The sequence below is a fragment of the Ostrea edulis genome, chromosome 9 (genome assembly GCF_947568905.1).
Source record: "Ostrea edulis chromosome 9, xbOstEdul1.1, whole genome shotgun sequence".
Classification (NCBI taxonomy): Eukaryota; Metazoa; Mollusca; class Bivalvia; order Ostreida; family Ostreidae; genus Ostrea; species Ostrea edulis.
In genome coordinates, this window is record NC_079172.1 from 70,245,418 (window position 1) to 70,271,479 (window position 26,062).

Below are 26,062 nucleotides of genomic sequence, written 5' to 3' on the forward strand. Positions count from 1 at the left end.
CCTGAACGCATTTTGAATTCAGTGTTGTTGTTTCCATTGTTACATACATGTATTCCTACGCGCCATTCCAAAAACATTAATTAAAGCTTTTTAATGAGATAAATTATTTCCTTCTACAATTTAAAAACATAATCAAATGATAAGAAATGAATCTTATAATTCTTTTCTTGATGACGGTATCATAGGGAAAATTGGACGGAAAACTTTTTCATCAATGCACTACGTTATAACGATCTGGTATGTCAGTACAACCTGTCAATGGATAAAATGCCGTCTCACGTGTTTCATACCGATTGTTAGACCGTTCTTTACGCACTGATTTGACTTCGGATGGCTTCGTTTACGTCATCAAGATATAGGGCTCACGGCGGATGTGACCGGTCGACCGGAGATACTCACTCCTACTAGGCACCTGATTTCACCTCTTGTATGTCCAGGGGTCAGTGTTGGTCCAGCTCTCTATTTTGTATTTTTTATAGGAGTTGTGGGACGTTATCTTCACCTTCTCATTAGACACTAACATAAAGAGAGGATATTGTAAGTTGTTAGAACTTGTTTTCAATCCTTTTGTATGTTGACTATATATGCAATAAAATGTGTTCGAAAGCCTTTATATATGATATTGAAATGGAGGTGGTGTGTCAGGCGTTAACATGATAAAGACCCATCAATGCTACAGCCATACACTAAATGTATAGGTTGTGTTAACATTTGGAAATTTCAAATCCCTCTCAAATTCAAATTATTGTTAATAATATTGGAGTATAGTATCTATGGAGTATACTATCAATGGAGTATAGGATATATGGAGTATAGGGTCTATGGAGTATGGAATATAGTATTTAAATAGAGTGGTGTATCTATGGACTATTAGATATATGGAGTATGGTATCTATAGAGTGTGGTATCTATGGAGTATAGTATCTATGAAGTATAGTATCTATGGAGTGTGGTATCTATGGAGTATAGCATCTATGGAGTATAGTATCTATGGGAGTATAGTATCTATGGGAGTATAGGATCTATGGGGGTATAGTATCTATGGGGGTACAGGGTCTATGGAGTATAATATCTGTTAAGTATAGTATCTATGGAGTATGGTATCTATGAAGTATAGGATGTATGTTGTGCTTCCTTGCTTTGTTGTGGTTGGGGACGGAGCTAATGATGCAATATATTTAGAGATCATCTTAGAAATCAAATGTGCACAACAACGACAAGTAAGGATATCTCTAGCAAACTTGTGAATTGTGTGGTCTTTGGATCCGGCGTTCTAGTGCTGGAGTTACCAATATGGCCTATTTGGTGAAAATTCATTATTTCTTTAAAAACTTTCTTCTTGTTCATTAAACGAAGTTTCAAGAACTGTCCACTAGTCTGGCATTTTCTTGGTGAACAAAGAAAAGGTAAGGGGGGGGGGGGTGTGTGTGTCAGGAAATGGATTTACGTTTTCGTATACGACTATTACAAAAACTCAAGTCGTACATCTATTTCAAAATTCAAAATTACCCTGTCTTAAACTCAGATCTCCTTAAAATGCTACGCAAGTTTTAACGAACATTGTTCAATCTACCCACAATATTGTTTTAATTCAAATTAATAAATTCTATTAGAAACATGGAGTAAATGTTACAAACATGTAATTTTTCTACTTTCATTTCAAGAAAAAACATTGATTAGGACATTACTATACACAACACGTGCGAAGCAGAGATGAGTTAAAGTCGTAACAAGTCGCTGCACTTCGTGTCTTCGTAGAGACAAGATACATCGTGTACCTACTACCAACTGGCTATGGGGGAAAGTATCATGTTTCAGCTGATGCTATTTCTTTCTGATGACCCCATCGCCATATCTTTATGAAAAGTAGTGGCATGGTATGGGGTCCAGGAGGACGAAACCCTCCCAGAACTAAGAATTTCGGTTTGTAATCACGTTGCAAAATTGACACTTTTTCACGTACAATTCATTTTTGAATTCTCTTCCAGACTGATTCAGAATCTCAAGAACTCTAACGCTAAAAATCAAAGTACTGAAAGTAAATAATCATGTTTTCGTTGTTGAAAAGCGAGAATGACGGATTATCGAAATTGCCCAGAAGCAGAGCAGAACATATTTTATGATAGTTGCAACATATTAATGGCAAGCGATCCAAATGGCCGCTCACATAGTGAATTCTAAACATTAAAATAGATAAAAATTCGGGTCTTAATATACGTACAATGGATTCTCGACGTCAAGATAAAACTCTCATAACCCTAACGACATTCCTTTTTATTCCGCAAAGTCACATCTCGCGGACCTGATATCATGAAAGTACGTGGATTATATCAATTTCACTCCTGTCTTATAATGAGCAATATTGTTTTGAAATGAGTACACCTTGATCATAGTCGGCGGAAGACAATAGATGCGATGTAACGGTCTATGTTTTGACGTCACAATAGAAATTATGCGGTTGTGGATCTAATTATGGATATTGTTTTGGGGAGCAAAAATAGAAACCTTAGACTTTTCTGCATATAAAAATAGCATCCGCCCACGTCAAGTTTCGAGTCTTTACTTCTTATACCTCAATCATTGCCTTGGGGTTTGATTAGCACGCACATACTAGGTGAACATCTACCATGTCACTTCAATTACTATGCCAGTTAAATCGAATTATCCTCTTACAACGAAAGTTAATTCTCTTTGTGACGAGTTTAAAATATCTTATCTCGCTATAACATTTTTTTTTTTTAGATATCTCGGTATCTCACTTACCTTAGAACATTTTTCAGGGCTTGGTCATCTCTTTGTTATTAATTACATATATAAGTCTTTGTCACTTACCGTGGAATAAAGATATGATACAGGAACGCCCCCTAAATCACAGATCTCCGGCGATTCAGGACACCGGGGATGTATACAGACATTTCAGACGACAGTCTTAGTCAGTCTAGGCCTCTAGGTGGTAAACACGCACCTGCTAGTTGCTTAACAACTGATAATCAGAGGTCACCGGATTGAACTCTATGACACGACCAGAACCCGGAGAGAGTCAGTCAGTCTAAATAACAAACAAAAGTGATGGCCATACTCAGTCACCGGGCGGTGTTATTATACAAGTTCAGAATAATGCAGTCAATTTCATTGGTCGAGGGTTGGTCACGTGATGAGAAACAATTCTGATGATATGAATTTAGATGATAATGTATGCGAAGTCACTCTCCATCCTCTTTCTTCCGCTTTTCCTCGTATTCTGCCATTTTTGCCTAACACACGGTATGCTAATAATACAGCCACGTGATCATCACTCGGTTTCTGTCGGAAAGAGTTTCCAAAACACAGACGTTCTTTTGAATTTATATTCACTTATATCTCTAAAACCATAGTTTTTGTATGCACGTTTAATTTTTTTTTAATGAAAATTGTAGCATATGCATCTTTCATAAATATATGCTAATACTTACGTCAGTGTCAACATTTAACAAGTCACAAATAACATATTGAGTATTATTATATGATTGAATAATTCCTAGCTCTCTCATTGGCTGAGATCCAACAATGTAGAAATCATACTACGTTATGTTTACCTGCACGTGACCTTCCAGGTGAACATAAGGAATTATTTTTTCCACATAGGATCAAAAATAGACCTTCCAGGTGAACATAAGGAATTATTTTTCCATATAGGACTAAAAATAGGTTTTTGAAACTTACAATTAAAGCAAAGAACAATCTTTAAGGGTTTTTTAATCATTTAATCATATAATAAAACAATTATTGCTGTTTTTGAGGTCAATACAATGATTTAGCCACCTTCGAAGCTCGGTGAATATTGTACCCCTCAGGTGTCTAAATCATCGTATTGACCTCAAAAACAGCAATAATTGTATAATGTTCTTGTCCCTTGCTTGTCGTAAGAGGCTACTAAATGGGGCGGCCCTTCGGATGAGACCGCAAAAACCGAGGTCCCGTGTCACAGCAGGTGTGGCACGATAGAAATTCCTCTCTGCTCAAAGGCTGTAAGCGCCGAGCATCTAGGCCTAAATTTTGCAGCCCTTGACAGGCAATGGTGACGTCTCCATATAACTGAGAAATTAAACAATATTCAACCAACAAAAGTACGACGGAGAGTATATTTAAAAGCAACACTTGTGTGCGGGTATCACTGTCTTATGGCAGGATATAGTTTATAAGTATATACTTCTTGGCTTCTATTATCACGGGGGGGAAATCGAAAATATTAGATGAATTTCATATTGAAAAAATTATTGATATGTCAGATCGTTGGTCTCGGAAGACGGGGGGGGGGGGGATCCTTCGTTGAATGAGATATATATAAGTAATATAATTATGAATCTTCATAAAATGATAAATATAGACCTAGTCAAAACTAGTATAAGTATAACTAACACTGAACACCTACACAGTTTTATGCTGATCATGTTGTAGAACAACTGCAACTTCTCGTTTCGCAGGAAAGGCCCGAGAGTGTGTGATTGGTTGTAGACCTAAGCGTCTATGATGTTGCCTCGTTCTAGGCGATTCGTTCTGGAAATTTCCATACTTAGAACCTCTTCTAACCCGGATCTCCACGGGCATCGTACTTGATATATTCTTCCTGTATATGCCAAGATACATTGAGTATTCTGTTGAGCAAATGCCCTTGGGTCATCCCAAACCCAATTTCATACTTGTTGAAATTTATTTAAAACAATCGAATTCCTGACCCCTAAACCATATATATTCATGCTGCACATATCGAGATGCATTGAGTATTCTGATGGGCAAGTGTCCTAGGGTCATCTCAACCCCCATCATTTTTAGCCGAGTTGCAACGGTGATGGGTTTGGTGATGCGGGTGGGCGGGGGGCGGGCGGTTGGGCGTCAACAATTGGTTTCCGGATGATAACTCGAAAAATTTACAAACTAATCAAATGAAACTTAGATATATTGGTGGGTACCAGGTAAGGAAGACCCCTATTAATTTTTGAGAAAAATGGTCAAAGGTCAAGGTCACAGTGACCGAAAATAGAAAGAAAATTTCAGAAAAATTTGGTTTCCGGATGATAACTCATAAAGCGTAAATTCCAATCAAATGATACTTAAGATCTTATTATGTCCCAGGTAAGGAAGACCCCTATTGATTTTGGAGAAAAGAGGTCAAAGGTCAAGGTCACAGTGACCGAAAATAGATTTAAAATTCCCAAAAATTTTGGTTTCAGGAGGATAACTCAAATTTTTTTTAATTTGAATCAAATGAAACTTGGATATATTGTTGGATACCAGCAAAGCAAGGCCCTTATTGATTTTGGAGAAAAAGAGTCAGAGGTCAAGGTCACAGTGACCGAAAATAGATTGAAAACTTCAGACAAATATGGTTTCTGGACAGTAACTCGAAAAGTTTAAAACTGAATCAAATGAAACTTGGTTATATTGTTGGATAGCAGGTTAGGAAGACCCCCTATTGATTTTGGAGAAAAAAGATCAAGGTCACAGTCCTGAAAAAAGATTGAAAATTTTAGAAATATCTGGATCTGCATGATAACTCTAAAAGTTTAAATCCGAATCAATTGAAATTTGGAGGTACTGTTGGGTGGGTAAGGTATCAGGTAAGGAAGACCATTGGAGAAAATTTTACGCAGTAGCCAAATCATCTTGATCTATAGAAAAACCAGTAGCCAAATCATTTTTGGGAGATGAGGGGAGCAGAATGAAAATGAAAATTCCGAAACCCTACTGCACATCTACTGGACATCACCAATCTTCCAAAAGATGATTTGGCTATTGCGTATATGTAAAGGAATTGTAACGAAGCAGGATTTTTTTATATATAAAAGAAGTTGTTGTCAGGTCACAAGATCAGATACGACTACATTACAACGCCTTGTCAAATAGATACTATATACAAAATATGAAAGCCCTACCTTGAATAGTTCCGAAGACATTTCGTTTTCCTAAATGTGGGTCAAATTCCAAGGTCACAAGGTCAAAGTATGAAATGAAAAGTTTTGCCGTAAGGAATCTATATACAAAATATCTTCCTTAAAGACCCAACTTTAAGTTAACGCCCCCAAATTTTACCTGTGTCGTGATCAATGGTAAGCCGCCGGTCAATCAAACTTTTAACAATAGAGTTCAGGTTGATTGACATCTGCAGAGACCACGGTCTACAGCCGCCAGAGAAAGATGTTTTGATAATGATGACCGGCAGTCTTTAGATCTCTCGGAGTGCACAAGATGTCACGAAACTTCACGAAATGATAAGGTCTTGCCATAAAAACGAGAGATATCCTTAAAGATTTTTCCTAAAATTTATATATCAGCATGTAACACTTTGATCCTCTATTGTGGTCCTACTCTACCCCAGGGGACTATGAATTGCACAAACGAGGATCTACTCTAAGCCAGGAAACTTTCAGGTAAATTTCCACTTTTCTGACCTTGTAGTTTTTTTTAATATTCCCAATCTACTCGTTTGTAAAACTATGACCCGCTATTGTGGCCCCACCCTATCCCCTGGTGCCATAAGTTTTACAAACTTGAATTTGCACTGTCAGGAAGTTTTCATGTAAACTTGAATTTTTATGGCCCTGTGGTTCTTGAAATTCGCATGTAAAACTTTGATCCCTATTGTGGCCCCATCCTACGCCTGGAGGCCATTAATGTAGCAAACTTGAATCTGCACTATGTGAGAGATGTAAATTTGAAATTTCCTGTCCTCGTGATTCTTGAAAAGATTTTTATATAATTTTGTATATAAAGCTTTGATCCCTTATTGTGGCCCAACCCTACCCCTGGGGCCCCATGATTTGAACACATTTGTGCAACATCGGGGAGCTTTCGTGTAAATGTAAACTTTTCTGGCTCAGTGATTCTTGAGAGGAATACCCCTATATATTATAGGATTAAACATTCTTTTTGAAGAATTTATCGATGTGTAAACTCCAGACATTTTACTCACAAACTGAATAAAAGTGCGAAGCACTTTTATGTGAAGTTTGTGAGTAAAATGTCCGGAGTTTACACATCGATAAATTCAAAAAGAATGTTTGATTCTTATGATTCCAATTCGTTCACTTTATTAACAATTGCAAAAATTTGAATAGTTTCCCTGCACTGTTATTTGTTTTCAGGCGTGTATGAATACATCGCGTTTTCGGATTTATTGATGTGTAAACTCTTGTTCAGCTTTATTTTTGTCCAATCAAAATAATTGTAATAAATGATATTGGAATTATTTGTATGTAAAACTTTGACCCCCTATATTGTGGCCCCATCCTACCCGCGGGGGCTATGATTTTCACAAACTTGAATCTGCACTATGTCCGAAAACTTTCATGGAAGTGTAAACTTTTCTGACTCAGTGATTCTTGGGAAGATTTCCCCTATACACTCGTATGTAAAACTTTGATCCCCTATTGTGGACCCACCCTATCCCCGTGGGCCATGATTTTTGAAACTTGAATCTGCAAAATATCAGAAAGCCGGCCTTGTGGTTCTTGAGAAGATTTTCCCTATATATTTGTATGTAAAACCCTGATCCCCTATTGTGGCCCCATCCTACCCGCGGGGGGGCTATGATTTTCACAAACTTGAAACTGCACTATGTCTGAAAGCTTTCATGTAAATTTTAACTTTCCTGACCCAGTCGTTCTTGAGAAGATTTTTAAGTGACCCCACCCTATTTTTGCACTCTATTGATTGTCACCCCTTTGAAGGGGGCATATCCTTCATTTGAAAAAACATTGAATCCTGTTTACACATGGATGATTTGTACCAAGTTTGATTGAAATTGGCCCCTGGGTTCTGGAGAAGATGAAATGTGAAAAGTTTATGGACAAACAGACGACAGACAAAAGGAAATCAAAACTGAGTTTTCAGCTCAGTTGGGCTAAAAAGGGACAGTGAAAACTAAGCACAACTTTCTGTATTTTTGAGACTTTTAAAAAAAAAAAAAACTTCTGGGCTTCTTTTACAGAAAATCTCTTGCTTTTTCTCTTTGTCTTAAACTTTGGTTCGAATCAATTTGTTTCTGAATATATAAGATTCATAAAACAAGATATTGCCTTATATGTTCTGAGTACATCGGTTTCAATCATTTTTACAGACATCGTATTTCGTAAAAACGTTCCAAAAAATAGAACCATATCACGAATTCTTTCTTCTTGAACGAAAACGGCACCTCGACGGTCATTTTATTTCGTGGTTTTGTCCAACTACAATAAAAACACACAAAAGGAAAGAAGAAGAAAAAAAAAAAGAAAATTGTTTTTCGCGGTACGATGTATATTTTATTCAGGATCTTGTTTACATTGTGTTTCTATGGATTTGTAGCCTTTGTATTTTATTGTAAGTATTTGTATTGTTAGGATAAGATTTATTTTGCAACCAAATGTTAACGTTGAAAGTACAAAAATAAAATTTTAAAAGTTTATTGTACTTTGATAATCAAATTCAGTCAATGTGAAAAAGTTGACTGAATTAAATTAATATTGAATTTATTGTGTCTAGAAAACTTAATATTCTATCACAGGTGCTTTTTAAGATGTTCTAACAAATCAAGGGAGAAAACTGTTTTTCCGTCTGTATGTTTTAAAATCTGGAATTGTGTAGTCTTTTCCTGCACAGAATGACAGAATTCGTGCTTCTTTGAGGACGTAACTCGTGTAATCAGTTGTTTGGGTCTTTTAATTGTTATTATATGTAAATCTGCGCACTGTTACTTCAATCAACAAACAGGGACAGTAGCCGACACAGTGACTTCACGACTAATTCAAATATTTGTACATTTTGACTCTACCGTTTCCACAAAGCCAGATATTATTGTCACTGTCTGTACACAGTCCGAATTCTCTAGATATTCCATGATCCCTGGTCAGTAGGACGGTGATAAACTCTCCGTTCTGATCAATCATGTGGACGCAGTCACCATTGCCAGCAGTGACTACCACTAGGATCCGCCCATGGACGTCGGTACAGATTCCATAAAGACTGAATTTTGATCCTTCCTGACGACCTCTGTAGGAGAAGCGGTGATTTCCGTCCCTGTCCACCACCACCACGGCGTCATTAAAACCACCGTCTGACGTGCAGGTGTCGCCGTTCACGTTTTCTGTTATATAGTTAGGGTAATCATAAAGACGCTGACCCAGGGCGTCGTACTGACTCTGCCACAGCTCACGCCCCTCCTTGTTGTATCGGACCACTCTCTTGTTGTCACCATCACTCATCCCCACCAGTATGTCGCCGGTCCTGTGGGAGGAGTACACACAGCGAGGCCACCAGTTTCCCGTGGTTGTGATTACAGTTGTGGTCTTCCTGTCTGATGTGTATTTCTTGATGCTGTTGTTTGTTCTGTCGATATACAGCAGATCACCATCGTGAGTTACAACGTGATAACCGTACAATGAGAACGCATCTGTTTTAATCTCGTCCAGTTTGTTTCCAGTCTTGTCCATGAGCATGATCTGGACTTTGTTATCTCCAACCCAAACTTTGTCTACAGATACACAGGAAATCTGACGTAAACGTGTAGAGGGCATATCGAATTCCAGACATTTTACAGGAGAACCAATCGAATTTATATCTTTTGACACGTTACGTTTTTTGGAAATTTGTTGTTTTGGTTTTTCACACGTAGATTTCTTCGGCATACTTAATTTTCCAAACAACTTCATGACCCCGTCCTTGTTGATGATTTCTGGTTGGTACTGAGGATTTTCTAGGCTTGGTAATTCAGGCTCTGTAACTTCAGATTGGAGTATTTCATTTCGCAGCGCTAACTTCTCGTACGGTCGTTTTTCTTCATCTTCAAATCCATCGATGAAATCTTCATAGTTGGATATAAAACGAGATATAATGGCTGTTTGATTTTCGAATTCCTCATCCAGGGATTTGTCGCCGATATCAAGATCTCCGAGTTTCTCCTGGAGAATGGTGTCTACTAAATCCTTAATCTGTTTTGCATCTTCTCGCAGTCGTCTCCTTATGTCGGTTCTTTTCTCCTTGGACTTTGTTCTCTGGTCAGATAATTTCTTTAAGCGGTCACGCAGTTTTGGGAGGATATTCTTCTTCGCGTTTTGTATCTTGTCTCTGCAGGGTTTCTCGGTGTCTTTCAATATGCCCTCAATGTTTCTAAATGTGTGATCTTTATGGTTTTCTTTCATGCACCTGATACAGATCGGTAGTTTGCATTCCTGACACGCCATGTCATAAGAGAATTCTGGATGAATGTGACAGGATTCGGTGTTTGGAGATGTCGTCGGCCTCTCCTGGTAGGGGACGATGACGTGGGATCTGGTGGCGTTGCTCTTGGTGTGACGGTCCCGGCATACCTGACACAGGTTGTCGGTACAGGTGTTACAGTAATATTCAGCGTTCTCCTCACACTGTGTACACTCCACATAGTGCTGGGCAAACTTTATGTCCCGTCTGGACATCTGTAGATTGTACACAAAACGTAAATAATCAGAGTTTTAAAAAAAATATAATCTAGATCTAGTAGGATAGCACAAAAGGTTGTTTTTTCCACAAGTTTTTTTTTTTTTTAACTTTACCGATAGACAGGGGACTGAGCATGTAAATGTGTTTAGCCTGTATCCAAAAAATATAAATAAATAAAACAAAAATGGGATAAAAAGAGGGCACAAGTTTCCACGTGTATTTAGTACATGATAATAAAACGAAAGTTGAAAAATTCAAATTATTAAATTTAGATTCAATATTTCATCAAAATCAATTATTACTCAGTAACTGTTGCTGTCAAAGTGGAAACTGTTGTCAAACCTCTTCCTGAAATTTTATCTTAATTCATTTCACATCATTTAATTTCCCTAACCAGATACAGGGATTTTAAATTGAAATATGTTTGTTAGCAGTTATAAACCATACCTGCTCAGATATAGAGTGTAAACATTAAGCTGCAGTCATTGAATTTGTCGTAAATCTGGGTAGATACATGTAGACGGATGGAAAATCGGTCAAGCTGAAAATGGACTTTGTAACAGATCTATGGAGCGCCGTCTGTGTAACAACATTATAAGCACGACATCGATCACAATCTTATACTTATAAATTAACAATTTTTGCCAATAAACTCCGAAACGCTTGCTCCAGAGTTACTGCTTGCACCTTTAATATTGTTACATATGTGAGGTGAAGTCCGTAAGCTATAATAGAATCTTATTTGATTAGTAAATACCATAAAATTAATTAAAAACCTACTTTCGTTTTCGATAAACTACCCATTCTCTCATCAGAGGCGCGCTACGGTGAGAGATCGTAAACTACCCTGAAATTGCGAAAATGAAAGTAAAGTGGTGGGTCTAAGCCAGTTTTCTTCTTTTTTAATCTTCTTCTTTTTTAATGACAATTTGAGATAGTTCGGTATAAAATGAATTCGTTGTTTATCGATGCTTGATGTTGATCTTACAGAAAAAATAAGTTTTGATAATTGTTGAATAAATAAAATATGCCTGTTCGTTTCTTCAATCCGTGATTTTACTCTTAATTCAGCTTAACGAAGCGAGACAACGTCATACCAATCGCACATTCTCGGGCCTTTCCTACAAGCCGAGACGATGTGATTGATTTACAATATGATCAGCATAAAATTGTGTAGGTTTTCAGCGATAGTAATTATACCTATAATACATGTAGTTTTGACAAGGCCCATATCTTTCATTTTATAAAGATTTATAATTATTTTACTTACATATATATCCCAGTCAACGAAGGACACACCCACCCCCCCCCCCCCCCCCCCCCCCCTCCCGACACCAACGATCTGACACGCGTACACGTCGATGAATTTTTAAATACGATATTATTCATCTGATGTTTTCAATGTTCTTAATTTTTCCCGTGATTACAGACGTCACTGTTACGATCGCGACTTTTTGTAATAATTTATTAACAGTTACTATGTACAAACATATGGATAAACCAAAAAAAAAGGGGGTGGGGGGTGGGGAGGGGGGTATTTTGGGTTGAACATGTTTTGTGATGACACAGATCTTAATAAAGTAATAAGTCGAAAACTGTCCAATATGTCAGATATCGAATGGTCCAGGACTGTTCTGGGAAGATTCCGCCTTTTAAAAAACTTAAACATCTTACCGTATTTAGGTAGTATGCTACCTGACAATGTCCAAGAAATCAGGCTACTGCTTATAATATAGCAGTTTTTCTGTTTGTCATTCATATTGTGCATTATGTTTTCGATTCTTGCGTTTGACGAGAAGAAACTATGTTACACCCCAAATCGTCGTCCGTCAAATGGGCGACGATTTTTTTTTTTTTTTTTTATGTAACACCCTAAATTGTCGCCCATCCTAAATCGTCGCCGGCGACGATTTGGGCATAACCTCATATCCCAAGTTGTCGTCCCCTTACTGCAACTATTTGGAAACATCATTTACATACAAACTGGCCCTGTTTGTTAACTCCTTCTCCTCTCCACCTCTTTCTTCTTCCGTGGTCCAGCTATATATGACCGCAAAGGACCCTATAAGCAAGGCATTTTAATCTTCTACTTCGTCTTTTACTTGTTCTGTTGTATAAGTTTTTAAAAGATTTATTATGATCACAGTATTTGTTATTGTTGTTTTGGTTGGTAGTGGTGTTGTTACTATTGAAAGAGTTGCATTTGTTGTTGGTGGTGTCATTGTTGTCTTCTTTTTTCCCGTCCACTCCTCCCAAGAGAGAGAGAGAGAGAGAGAGAGAGAGAGAGAGAGAGAGAGATGTCCGACAATAAATCATTTTGCCTTTTGTTGTAGGGTCATTCTGCTGATCATGGGGTTGTTATGTCTTGTGCACCGCTGATGTGTTAGTGACCTCAGATTATATTAGATTACACCTGTCGTTTGGACACTCGTGAAAACCTAGAGAAGCACTCATCCTTCCTCTCTATTTTTCAAAATTTTGTTTATTTAACTCTCTCTCTCTCTCTCTCTCTCAAATGAAACTTATATTTAGTCCCTTATAACCTACATGCTAAAATTCAGCTCAATCGGTTCACAAACACCAGAGTTAGTGTCGAACTAGTTCGCTATGACAGCTCTTGGCGCTTTGAGTTCGTGATCAAAAGATTTCATGTTACGTGAAGCACATGTCAGGAACACATGTAACCCACATATCGGTTCACAAACACCGAAGATATTGCAGAGTTGCTGAAAATTGTGCACAGCTCGCGGTGCTTTAAGCTCTCATTCCAGAATTTTCATTTTTGGGGAGGCATGTCAGAAGGTGACTTGTAATTTACATACAAAATTTCAGTCCAATAGCTTGAATAGGTTGACAAACACCAGAGATATGAGTGACAGACAGACAAACAGACCAAGTGAAACCTATGTACCACCCTTCCCGCATATAAGAGGGGGCACAATAAAATATATTCTGTGTAATCTATCCTAAAAACGTCAATGAAATATTGGCGGGCGACGTTTTAGGACGGACGACGATTTGCGGTATACTATAATATATTATCCCAAATCGTCGCCCCAAATGATAGTGCAATCTTGTCCCAAATCATCGCCAGGGCGACGATTTGGGATGGGGCGACGATTTAGGGTGTAACAACGATGTGTATGCATAACTTTGCCATTAAATTGTCGTACTGGACAAAAACTGCCATTATAAACACATTCGCAATACTTAGTTTCAAATATTGAAATTGAGCGACCATTCATTTTGTCATTAGTCAACTATTCGGCATGACGGATTACGATTGCATTCGTAAAATCGTTATCTAATGTTCAGTACGGAGAGATTATTTATGTTACATAAGGAACATTTAGTTTGGAGCTCCAAGTGACTTTCTAATCAAGTTTTATTTACCGTATATGATATATATCAATAAATATAACATAACTAATGAACGTAATTATTCAAATATTTTTCTTCAATTCATTTGAATTAAAGATATCATTAATGCAATTAATGTTTAACATGAGTCCCGCAGGCCTTATCGGTCACCCGAGTACTAGTGAAAAGTATCACTACTCCCAAGGGCTATGAAATCTAGAAAAAAAAATTCCTGTTCTGAATATATAACCTAAATTCTAATGTTCAGCAACAGTTTAAAACAAGATGTGTTTTTAACACTTCAATGCCATCAAAAGTGCATACACTGAAGAAAGGTTTTACATAATACATGTATGTGCATTAACATTAAAAGATAGGACTAACCTAGACCCATCCTAGAGTCAAAACCCTGGGTTGAGAAATTCACCATTTTTTGTACATCCTTCTTTGCTATTCCCAAGTACGCATTTAGATTTTATACAGCATCAGCAAACTTAAATATTAAAACCCTGTAAATCATTATTATAATTTTGACACCACCCTGAAACCAAACCCCCTATGATCAAGCAATTTACAATTTTGGTAAAGGACTCCCTACTCCTTCTAAACATCTATGATCTAGTTAGTTTCAATAGACAATGTTTTACACATAAACACTATATACTAAGTTTGGCCCCGCCCTGGGTCAGAACCCCTAACCTGGGCAATCATGAAATTTACAATTTTGGTAGAGGCCTTCCTGCTCTACATCATGAAAGGTGAAGATAAGGAACAGTGATCAATCTCATAACTCCTATAAGCAATACAAAATAGAGAGCTGGGCAAACACAGACCCCTGGATATACCAGAAGTGAGATCAGGTGCCTAGGAGGAGTAAGCATCCCGTTGACCGACCACACCCGCCGTGAGCCCTCTATCTTGATCAGGTAAACGGAGTTATCTCTAGTCAAAATCAGTGTGCCAAGAACGGCGAAGATTTTTTTTATCATGAGTGAAAATTTCTCAGCGGAACATAAAACAATCAATCAACAATTATTTGTACTCTATAATCATTAATTTGTACAGTATATTTTCTTTTCTATACTTTTCTGTTCATGTGTGAAGACATTAAAGGAGGGAGGAATGAAGCAGGGAAAATTTATGGTTCGACTGGAACTGGGAATTGAACCCGGGACCCCTGCATTACTAGTCAAGTGCTCTAACCACTGAGCTATGCAGGCTGATCCACGGTCCATACAACCCTAACCATTGCAAGTTCAGGCGATCATACATTTAAGAGATCAAGAGTATATCTATATAAGGTAAAAAAAAAATATGAGACCATGATTTCACTTCAAGAGTAAATGAATAAACAACAAATACAGTAAACTTTTGATAAATCTAATTAAATATAATAATTCATACAATTACAATAAATCTAATTAATCCAGTAATTTACACATATTCTTAGTATACGCATAACAGTTGATAATGTCACAGAATTTACAGTTTTCCAGCATTTGGACCTCATAAAATGCGTAAATAAAGACGGTGAATAAACCGACAATGAACGGGATTGATATGGACACCATGATGACCCTACACATTGCCTTACACTTCTTGACACTGATATAAGGCAGCAGTAAAATGGCACACAGCACTCCCAACACAAAGCCAGCTATGATGGAGAATATGTTGAGGTAGGGCAGCGTCCCTGAGAATATGAAGACGGACATCAGAAAGAGGAGTTTGAGGAGCTCCTGCCAGGGTTTGTTTATGAGTGACCAGAACTGGATTAGTTCTACAAACAGCAGGCCTACTGCTCCAAAAATGGCCCCCGTGGCTCCAACATGGGGCAGGTATGGGTTAAACGTCATTGCTGCCTAAAAAAAATTGATAAAAATTCTGTAATAATCAGATGGTAAATATTGCAAAGAAAGTCTTGAGTGATCAAACTGTGGGTGTAATACTTGAAATTTAATTAACTGCAGTTGTTACTTAAATTGGGGAAAGTATAAGCATTTGCTAAGAATTGGAATTTTTTTTATTATTATCAAACTATTGACATTGATGATTCACTTAGCTAAAAACAAGGATATATCTCATAACACAGCATCGTTCACTTAACTAAAAACAAGAATATACTCACAACACAGCATCATTCACTTAACTAAAAACAAGGATATAACTCATGGCATCATTCAATGAGCAACATTCTCAAACATCAACTTAATTTGTAAGTAAAATATTTGATTACTCTGTCATTGACCTTTGACCTCAATATTGATAAACAATAAACAAGAATGGTACCCTTTTTAGTGAGTCCACAATCTTGTCACATCTGATTGTAATCGTACATTTGATTATTACCAGCTGTGACCTTGACTTATGCACTTTTGACTCAGATATTAATACCCATTTTCTTCCCACCTGTCATCTCAGTAGCAAAAGCTGAAATCTGATATGGCCTAGACATATCATTATCTTTACTGACAAAACCTACCTGTGACAAGTTTTTGAATGAAATCTGGTACATTTAAATACATAAAGTGTCCACAACATTTTGACATTGACCCATGACCTTTGAACAGAGAAATAAGTAGGCAGTAATTGCCCTCCTGTCATTTGTGTAAGAAGTTTTATCTCTTAGTACTCATGTATTTTCAAAAACTGAAATTTATTTTTCATTTTCACATTCTATTTTCATTTTTGTGAGAATTCCCAATCATTAAAACGCACTATATTTATCTAGATTGATACAGATATTGTTCACAACAGTCAACTACTTCACCTTCATGAGGAAATGCCTACCATTACAATTGATAAAGGTAACGAAAGCAAAAACATTGGAAATGTTAATGGTATGAAAACCCAGGTAATTCCTCTTACCAGCAAGCCTCCACATCCACACACTACAAAGAGTATCATCAGCCGGAGCCAGCCTATAGTGATCTCTATCTGGCTCAGTATCAGACATTCCACGATCACTTCCAGCGAGGCGTGAACTATTCCATGATGATACAGAATTGAGAGGGGGAGGCGCCACCACTGCTTAGGGGGCTCAGCCACCCAGGGTCTGTCCGGCCTGGAGGGGATGCTAGACGTCATAAACCCTATCTTCCCAATACAAATTTCAGATATGCAGTTAACCTAAAAGTATTGGAGATAAAAAAAAAAATGAAAACATTTAAAACCTCCTCTTGTGACCCAAGGCCCAGTAAGACCCCTAGGTCGGATCCAAAATTTCCTTTTAATTTGCAGTAAATTGAAATTGTTTAGGTCAGACAGGTAAAGGCTTATTGTCTGAAAATGAAAAATGTACACAAAAGCAATTATTTTTTTTAATTGTTTAATGGTTATTGCTAGGAGTTTCATATTTCACATGTATTCCTTGTGACAAGACCTTTCTTTGTTTAATGGTTATTACTAGGAGTTTCCTATTTCACATGTATTCCTTGTGACAAGACCTTTCTTTGTTTAATGGTTATTACTAGGAGTTTCCTATTTCACGTGTATTCCTTGTGACAAGACCTTTCTTTGTTTAATGGTTATTGCTAGGAGTTTCATATTTCACGTGTATTCCTTGTGACAAGACCTTTCTTTGTTTAATGGTTATTGCTAGGAGTTTCCTATTTCACATGTATTCCTTGTGACAAGACCTTTCTTTGTTTAATGGTTATTACTAGGAGTTTCCTATTTCACGTGTATTCCTTGTGACAAGACCTTTCTTTGTTTAATGGTTATTGCTAGGAGTTTCATATTTCACGTGTATTCCTTGTGACAAGACCTTTCTTTGTTTAATGGTTATTGCTAGGAGTTTCCTATTTCACATGTATTCCTTGTGACAAGACCTTTCTTTGTTTAATGGTTATTACTAGGAGTTTCCTATTTCACGTGTATTCCTTGTGACAAGACCTTTCTTTGTTTAATGGTTATTGCTAGGAGTTTCCTATTTCACGTGTATTCCTTGTGACAAGACCTTTCTTTGTTTAATGGTTATTGCTAGGAGTTTCCTATTTCACATGTATTCCTTGTGACAAGACCTTTCTTTGTTTAATGGTTATTGCTAGGAGTTTCCTATTTCACATGTATTCCTTGTGACAAGACCTTTCTTTGTTTAATGGTTATTGCTAGGAGTTTCCTATTTCACATGTATTCCTTGTGACAAGACCTTTCTTTGTTTAATGGTTATTGCTAGGAGTTTCCTATTTCACATGTATTCCTTGTGACAAGACCTTTCTTTGTTTAATGGTTATTACTAGGAGTTTCCTATTTCACATGTATTCCTTGTGACAAGACCTTTCTTTGTTTAATGGTTATTACTAGGAGTTTCCTATTTCACATGTATTCCTTGTGACAAGACCTTTCTTTGTTTAATGGTTATTACTAGGAGTTTCCTATTTCACGTGTATTCCTTGTGACAAGACCTTTCTTTGTTTAATGGTTATTGCTAGGAGTTTCCTATTTCACATGTATTCCTTGTGACAAGACCTTTCTTTGTTTAATGGTTATTACTAGGAGTTTCCTATTTCACGTGTATTCCTTGTGACAAGACCTTTCTTTGTTTAATGGTTATTGCTAGGAGTTTCATATTTCACATGTATTCCTTTCTTTGGGTACCAGAATTACTTTGTTCCCACACAGGGGCATCAGTGTTTCACAAACACATCTTGTTTTTTTTTAAGGTCATAGGTAAAAAAAAGCAATATGCTGACCTTTCACCTATGACCTTAAAAAAAACCCAAGATGTTTGTGAAACACTAATGCCCCTGATTCCAATACACCCCCCCCCCCCAACTTTGTGGGGCCAGTTGTTTTTTTTTTAAGGTCTTGAAGTCAAGAGACTGGGCCTTTCCAATTGGTATAAATAGCAATATTTACTTGAAATTGGGAAAAATGTTCTATGGATAAAAGAAGTAGGGAGAAAACCAAACCAGTGCATTAAGGAATAATTGGACTCCTTCCGACTTCCATTTTGGTCAAAGTTTACCTCATTTAATGAAGCAGAGGTAAAAAAAAATTAATTCTTACAATTTTGAAGCAAAAATTGTAATCTGTGGGCCTTTAATGATTTATGAACAATAAGGCTACCCTGGTTTGATCCGTTTTCATTGTTTGGGAATTTTATAGCAAAATTAGGAAAAATACCTGCATTGGGAATGGGGCCTTATTTTATCCCCTACAGACCCTAAAAAATATCCCCTAGGGACTGTGATGAAAATTGAATTCTATACTTTTGACAGTACCTAAAACAAAATGATGACTGAATTAAATACTTAGTACAGGACTATTAAATGTAATCACTAATGGTAAAGTAAGCAAATTTGTTTCTTTATAACGTGACATGAGTAAACAAAACTATGAATTAAGATACACTTTTCTTACCTGACTACAATGCTCTCTGTCTGTCTCTTGATGACAGACACCCTCTAGAAATATTACAGTACACTTTTCTTACCTGACTACAATGTTCTCTGTCTGTCTCCTGATGAAAAACGCCCTCTAGAAAGATAACAGTACACTTTTCTTACCAGACTACAATGCTCTCTGCCCTTTTCCTGATGAAAAACGCCCTCTAGAAAGATACAGTGTTGGTGGGATGTCATTCGGCATTCTCCTCTCGTGTTGACACAGCAGGGCTTGATGTTGTGGGACACACTGTTCTGACCCGTTGGTCTAGAACCACAAGGGACACCAATCTTCCAAATACCCACACCTACACCCAACACAGAAAAATTTCATTCCTAATACATGTGTCAACACTTTACCATGAATTAAGTACCTTTGAGGGGTCAGCCAAAGGTTAACTGGTGAAAAGTCAAGTTTTCCTTCTAACCCTACCAAATGTAAGGGCTAATACTGTGAATATCGCTAATTAACTTTTCATACAAGTTTATGGGCTGCCACACCCTAGGGCATTATTGTAGTTAACTGCAATTGATGGGAAAATAACAAATGTCAAAGTTACAGATCAGAAAATTACAAAGGCCAACATAGGGAAATACAGTTTTTTCACCACAAGCTGGCAGACATAAGGGACATAACTGGTGTGAGGTTTTGATACATGTGTATTTGTATTGGTAACTTATGTACAATACATTGCCTCGATGTCATTTTAGAACAAAGATCTTGATTCATGCATAATTAATAGAGGGCAAAGCCCTCTCACAGCCCGAGGGCCATGAAAGCACTCAAGCTCTCCCTATGCACACATATACATGTTTAAAGGGAAAATATAGAAAACTAATGAAAAATTAAACCATAGTAAGCACAAGGACGTATTTCTCCATATTGAATCCCGTGACCCAAGTTCACATCGTTCTGAGATGTTATATAAAATTGGTAAAAAGTATGTAAACTATATGATTTTCTCATATCATATAATCCCTCCTCGAGGTCTTCTACGTTTGTAAATTTCTAAACATTGACGCTAAATATGATGTTGTAATACAATTTGTACGTTCATTGTGGTATATATTTCCTGCGTTTCATGGATAGGCGGATCAAATGTCTCAAGTCGTGTAACAAGACGATTAAGATGCTTTGACAGCTAATGTTTATGTACACATCTGGATGACTTAGATCGAATGGGAACTTTTTCTTCTATAGTTATGGATATAAATACTAATACAAATACTTTTTGTTTTGTCCTCAAAGACAGTCACACTATAAGACATACATTTTTGTATTATCACTGTATTGGCCTAAAATGACTACTTATCATTTCTTATTTTTAATGCAAAGTATATATCTAACTTTAACAGAGAGTATAATAAAGAGCTTTCAAACATGTCATTTACACACAAAACGCTCTAAATGCAGACATGTTTCTACAGAAGGGAAAAAAAGCAGAAGGGGGGGGGGGGGGGAGATCTGGAGGTCCTCCCCCAGCTGGGTATCTAAGGGCAGCACACCTAGATCAGGGGAACCGACTCTAATTAAGGTTTTAAGCTTCATAAAACTTGCCAATAATAATTTCCCTAACCTAGTCTTAGATTCTACACAATCTACCATGTAACACTCGACTAAATTGTTCTTCAAAAGCAGGACCTTATCAATGACCTTAACATCGCTGTCGTCTCCTGTACTACTTATACGGACGTTTTCGTATGGCCCACGTGTTTACAATCAGTATACATTCTGCTGATTGGGTGATATCGTAATCATGATCAACCAATCAACGAGAAGAATACAATGAGGATCGAATTAAATACTGACTGCCATGTAAAATTAAAAGTCAAAACCGGATATTCCGGAAAATAAGATTTGTAAATGGTGAAATTTATTGAACAACCTAGAAATTTCGGGAAGTGAAATCTTTATACATGCATGTATGGAGAACAGATTTTTCCAGTCTGGAAAGCAGTATTTCGCTTTAAAGTGGAGAAAAATCATGTCTGTTAAATAGGTAACAGCTTTTCCTGAGAGGAAATCTAAGCATTAACTTTACCGGCAGTTTCCTGTTCACATTCCTGTTGAGTCAGGGTCCCTGCAGCATTTCTATTAGCCACCTCACAACAACCCAGAACGGCTGAAGAGCTGTAGTTCTTTTTGACTGTTGCCAATATCAACTTGAAATCTTCCCGTATACAGGTGGAATAAACAGCCCCAACACCTGAATAAAAAAATCATGGAAGCTGTCTAATAATGAATTGTTTCTGTTGTGAAAATTATGAATCGATTGTAACAGTTTTTTTTATTTTAACTGAAATACCTCGAGACATGAACTTTAGCTTAATCAAAATATGTGAATATTCATTCAAAGTTGTAAATCACATATGAAACATAGATTAAAAACTAAATCATTAAATGGGACACAAGTTATTCATCAATGAATATAGAAATTGTAACAGGGGTATAGCCTTGTATATCTGCAAGGAAATCGATGCAGAGGAAGTAAAGATTTACTACGCATTTAAAAAACTCAAACTGTGCGGTAGAGATACTTTATTGATTGGATGTATATACAAGAGCTCAATAGTGAGAGTGACAATGTGGATGGACTGAACAATGTAATCATAAAGGTACCACAGGAAAACAAATTCTCACATCTTCTGATCATGGCAGACTTCAATTTTCATAAGTTGGATTGGAAAACATAGATAATGAAGGATAAGGTTCAAAGAGGCTGAAAGGGAGAGGTATAGGATCCAACATGTGATAGAGAACATCCAACATGTGATAGAGCACACTCAGAAAGGGAGAGTTATAAGATCCAACATGTGATAGAACACACTCAGAAAGAGAGAGTTATAAGATCCAACATGTGATAGAGCACACTCAGAAAGGGAGAGTTATAAGATCCAACATGTGATAGAGCACATCCAACATGTGATAGAGCACACTCAGAAACAGAGAGTTATGAGATCCAACATGTGATAGAGCACACTCAGAAACAGAGAGTTATAAGATCCAACATGTGATAGAGCACATCCAACATGTGATAGAGTTATAAGATCCAACATGTGATAGAGCACACTCAGAAACAGAGAGTTATAAGATCCAACATGTGATAGAACACACTCAGACTAGCATTCTTGATCTTGTTAGAATTTAATTTTTACTTGTAACATGCAATTGATTGGCTAAGCATGCTGAAAAAAATTCTTTTCTACTGTATACATATAACTTGGTATGGAGACAATTAAGACCGACAACTTTTTCTTTCTTTTTTTTTTTTTTAACATTGCACCTTGTAGCACTGTTAAGTTGATAGGCCTTAGAACTATGAAATTGAAAATCAACGGAATTAAATGTGCACAAATAAAATAATGTATTGTCTAACAATTTTTATTTTCGTCATTTTCAAACAAAACAGTGTTTGTTTTTCTTTGTTTACAAGTATACCTTCATAAAACATTAACGGTAAACATTAAAAAACACGCAGTATTAAGTCTTCCCCGGAAGACATGTGTCGCCTGCTAGTTCATTCTATATGTAATATATCACGTATAATGTTGAAAAAGTAAATTATTCAAATGGTTTTTGTCAGTTTAATATTCCTTTTAAAGGTTTTGAGAATTACTAAACATTCTTTAACGATAACTTAATTGAAATTGAAAGATGAGACATTATTATGGAATGGAATTTTTGGGAGAATCTGTTTGAAATTAAGATATTTATTAAATGTAGACTGAATGAAAACATATGTTTGAAAATAAGTATCAACCTGTTACTGTGCTCTTGAAGACAATGGTAATAACCATAAGTAATTATCTGTTGGGTTTACTGCTTAGTCTTGTTGTCTTTTTATATATCCAATTTACTGTTTCTCAAGAAAAATCATAATTAGTGCTGTTCTGAAATCACATATACTGTCCTTCAGTATGGGAATTACAAATACTGTCCTTTTGTACATAAAAATACTGTCCTTCAGTTAATCATAAAATAAAATCTTCAGCAAAAAATTTTTTTGCTGTAAAAAATTCTAAGTCCCGGCAAACAGGAAGTTGATAAGCGACAGATTCGAAAATGTCTTACACAATACAGTTGGCCATACTGATGCTCTGTGCCAAATATCAGGGAGTTGCCCCATGTGGTTCTTGAGAAAACTGTGACAGAAATTTTTTGTGACGACGCCAGACGACGACGCAGGACGACGGATAGTGATCCCTATATGTCGCCACTGCGTGTAACGCAGGCTACACAATTAACAAACTCTGATACTACGATGTCATGTGCAAAATAAGTAAAACTGTATACCAATTCAAGTATTTGCAAAATTGCTGTTTCATTGATTTTACTGGGGGGGGGGGGGGGGGGGGGGGGAGGATTGCTTAATCCACCTATCAGAGCATAAAATGAGTCATGAATGTCTTGTACAATGTACCAGATGACGTCATGTCTCATCAATTAAGATCATCAGTGGATTGCTATCTGTGAATCGCCTCTTTCAGTAATGTTTGCTTGTAAGAGTTATCGTTCATGTAGGACGGTATATATCAACTTCCTGCAAAGAGTTCGCAAAGCACTCAAATACGAATGTTTACTTTGGATATGAATTCGCTTATTAATACATGTACAGACTTGTCATTATCTCCGAACACTACCGTCAAAGACATCATGGACTTCCAAATTGGTTTGGGACAGTTTGCGCTTTTTGTAAACCGATTCATAGTTTATAAGCTTAAACTGCCCCAAACCAATTTATATCGTATAAAATATTTGAAAAATCAAATTCATTCCTTATGATTTAATTTTCAACTCTAAAAGATACAAACATTTTTAATTTCATTTCGTAAACAACAAATAAAAATTGATTGCATCTCACAAGGATTCACTTAGCAACATAAGGAAAATATGATTGACAGCATTTTACGCGCGGCAGCCAACTTGGTGACAGCAACCACCGTTTTCTTGAATTAAAGTTCAAATGCTACTTTGAACAAACTTCATACAAGAATACGTGTCTTACTTATCCAGAACTTTTCATCCGGTCCAATCCAGACGTTGGGTTTGATCCATTTGTGAATGGTCTCTGTGCCAAGGAAGGTTGGTATTCCTTCTGATAATTCCAAGACAGGTTCAAACCCCATCTTTGTGAGTCCACCGATACAACACAATGCAATAAACACCACAACTTGTACCTGTTAATGATACACAAATTCACTTTAATGATATACAAATTCGCTGTTAATGATGTACAAAGTCGCTGATTCTATGGTCGTTATAACAATCTAGTTTGCCAATACATGTACATGTCATTGGGTCAAATGCTGTCTGACATGTTTCATACCTATTGTTAGGCTGTTATTGGCACTCTGACTTTGACTACGGATTGCTCCGTTTACCTGATCAAGATTTTGGGCTCATGGCAGGTGTTACCGCACAACAGGGGACGCTTACTCCTCCTAGGCATCAGATCCCACCTATTGTGTGTCCAAGGGTCTGTGTTTGCCCAACTCTTAATTTAGTATTCCTTATAGGAGTTATGAAATTGATCAGTGTTCATTATCTTCACCTTTTCCTACTGTACACAAATACCTTGTAGTTCATTTGGATTGCTGTAATCAGCAAGATGAAGTGAAATTGTACTTGTGATATTACACTACAAAGGTCAGTTAAGACTGGACAGCGCAGTGATTTTTCAAAAGGGTCCTGTGGCTTTCCAATCAGGAAAAATTGTCAACATTTTGATCAAATTGGGAAAACTTAGTCATTATTGTTCATATCAAACAAGAAATCAAACACAAATTGATGTCATTCTTCTTTTATTTTACATATTTAACTTTCTTTTCATGAAGCTCTTAAAATTTTCGACTATTCTTTCTAAATCATCTAGAATTGGTGAGTCTTTGTCATGTCGTACATAAACTATTCACATCAAACTTATTTTTAACAAATACATTTTTTGCCAGTTTTCATTCTTGGGAAAAGTGCAAGATAAATTGGGAAAAAATTGGTAATCTTTGGAAGGGGAAAGGGCCGATATTCGAACCTAAAATGGGTCTTAAAAAATCACTGCAGTGGGCATAGAAACAAGCCATCTGCTGCCTACCAAAAACGGATAATGAGTGATTTAATGCAGGTGTACTTGTATTGATGTATAATAATACATATAGATTCAATGAAATATTTTGTGCATTCACTGAGTGTTGCAATAAAGGATAGACATAAAGCCTTAATCATTAGGCAGAAACCACTTGAAAATTGAGCAGGTTCCACCCGGAATCCGCCTTAGACTTCAAACGGAAAGAAGGTGGACCGTAAAATTTTGCTCAATGATAGACAGAGTATGCTGAAGACTTTATGCAAATTCTGCCTTAATCTTACGGGGCAATTAATGGTTCACCAAGAAAATATTTAACCATTTATAGTCACTTATGGAATACTGAACTTGATTTTTTTTTTTTTTTTTTTTTTTTTTTTTTTACATGTTTGCGTCTCTGTAAATTTAATCCGGCAGAAGGTTGAGCTTGGTGCAACTTTGGTAGGCAGATTATAGATTTAAAATTTTATATCATTCTGTGATTTTCATTTTTGATAATAAAGAGGCAGAATTTTTAGGCAGAATTTTAAGAATTCTTATTAGGAAACTTTAAGCAGACTAAATTACAATGTAATATATAATATATATAATGTAATATAATATTACACATAATTTTCCAAATGAATTCCACCTAAAATTTGTATCAAGTCTGCTTGCAATTCACCTAAAGTTCCAATATAATATGGACAGTCAAACCTCGCTATCTCAAACTCAATAGTACCAATATAATATACAGCCAAATTACTTCGTTATCTCAAACTCAATAGGACCAAGAAAATATACAGTAAATTACTTCATTATCTC

At 36.5% G+C, this 26,062-nt stretch overlaps 2 protein-coding genes across 2 annotated transcripts in view; both read right to left on the bottom strand.

The window, feature by feature from the left end:
* Positions 1 to 8,256: 8,256 nt before the first annotated feature.
* Positions 8,257 to 11,275, bottom strand: LOC125659882 (uncharacterized). The gene is made up of 2 exons (XM_048891676.2): positions 10,879 to 11,275; positions 8,257 to 10,427 (listed from the first exon to the last, which is right to left on the bottom strand). The coding sequence occupies exon 2, from the start codon at positions 10,425 to 10,427 to the stop codon at positions 8,757 to 8,759; it is 1,671 nt and encodes a 556-aa protein (XP_048747633.2). The 5' UTR covers positions 10,879 to 11,275; the 3' UTR covers positions 8,257 to 8,756.
* Positions 11,276 to 15,157: 3,882 nt separating this feature from the next.
* LOC125659879 (inactive rhomboid protein 1-like) overlaps positions 15,158 to 26,062 on the bottom strand; it is a 35,222-nt gene continuing 24,317 nt past the window's right edge. The window contains exons 9-13 of the mRNA XM_048891672.2: positions 24,185 to 24,356; positions 21,221 to 21,385; positions 19,302 to 19,486; positions 16,660 to 16,920; positions 15,158 to 15,653 (exon numbers count right to left, since the gene is read on the bottom strand). Of these exons, the coding sequence (XP_048747629.2) occupies positions 15,213 to 15,653; positions 16,660 to 16,920; positions 19,302 to 19,486; positions 21,221 to 21,385; positions 24,185 to 24,356 (1,224 nt within the window). The 3' untranslated portion in view covers positions 15,158 to 15,212. The remainder of the gene's footprint in view (positions 15,654 to 16,659; positions 16,921 to 19,301; positions 19,487 to 21,220; positions 21,386 to 24,184; positions 24,357 to 26,062) is intronic.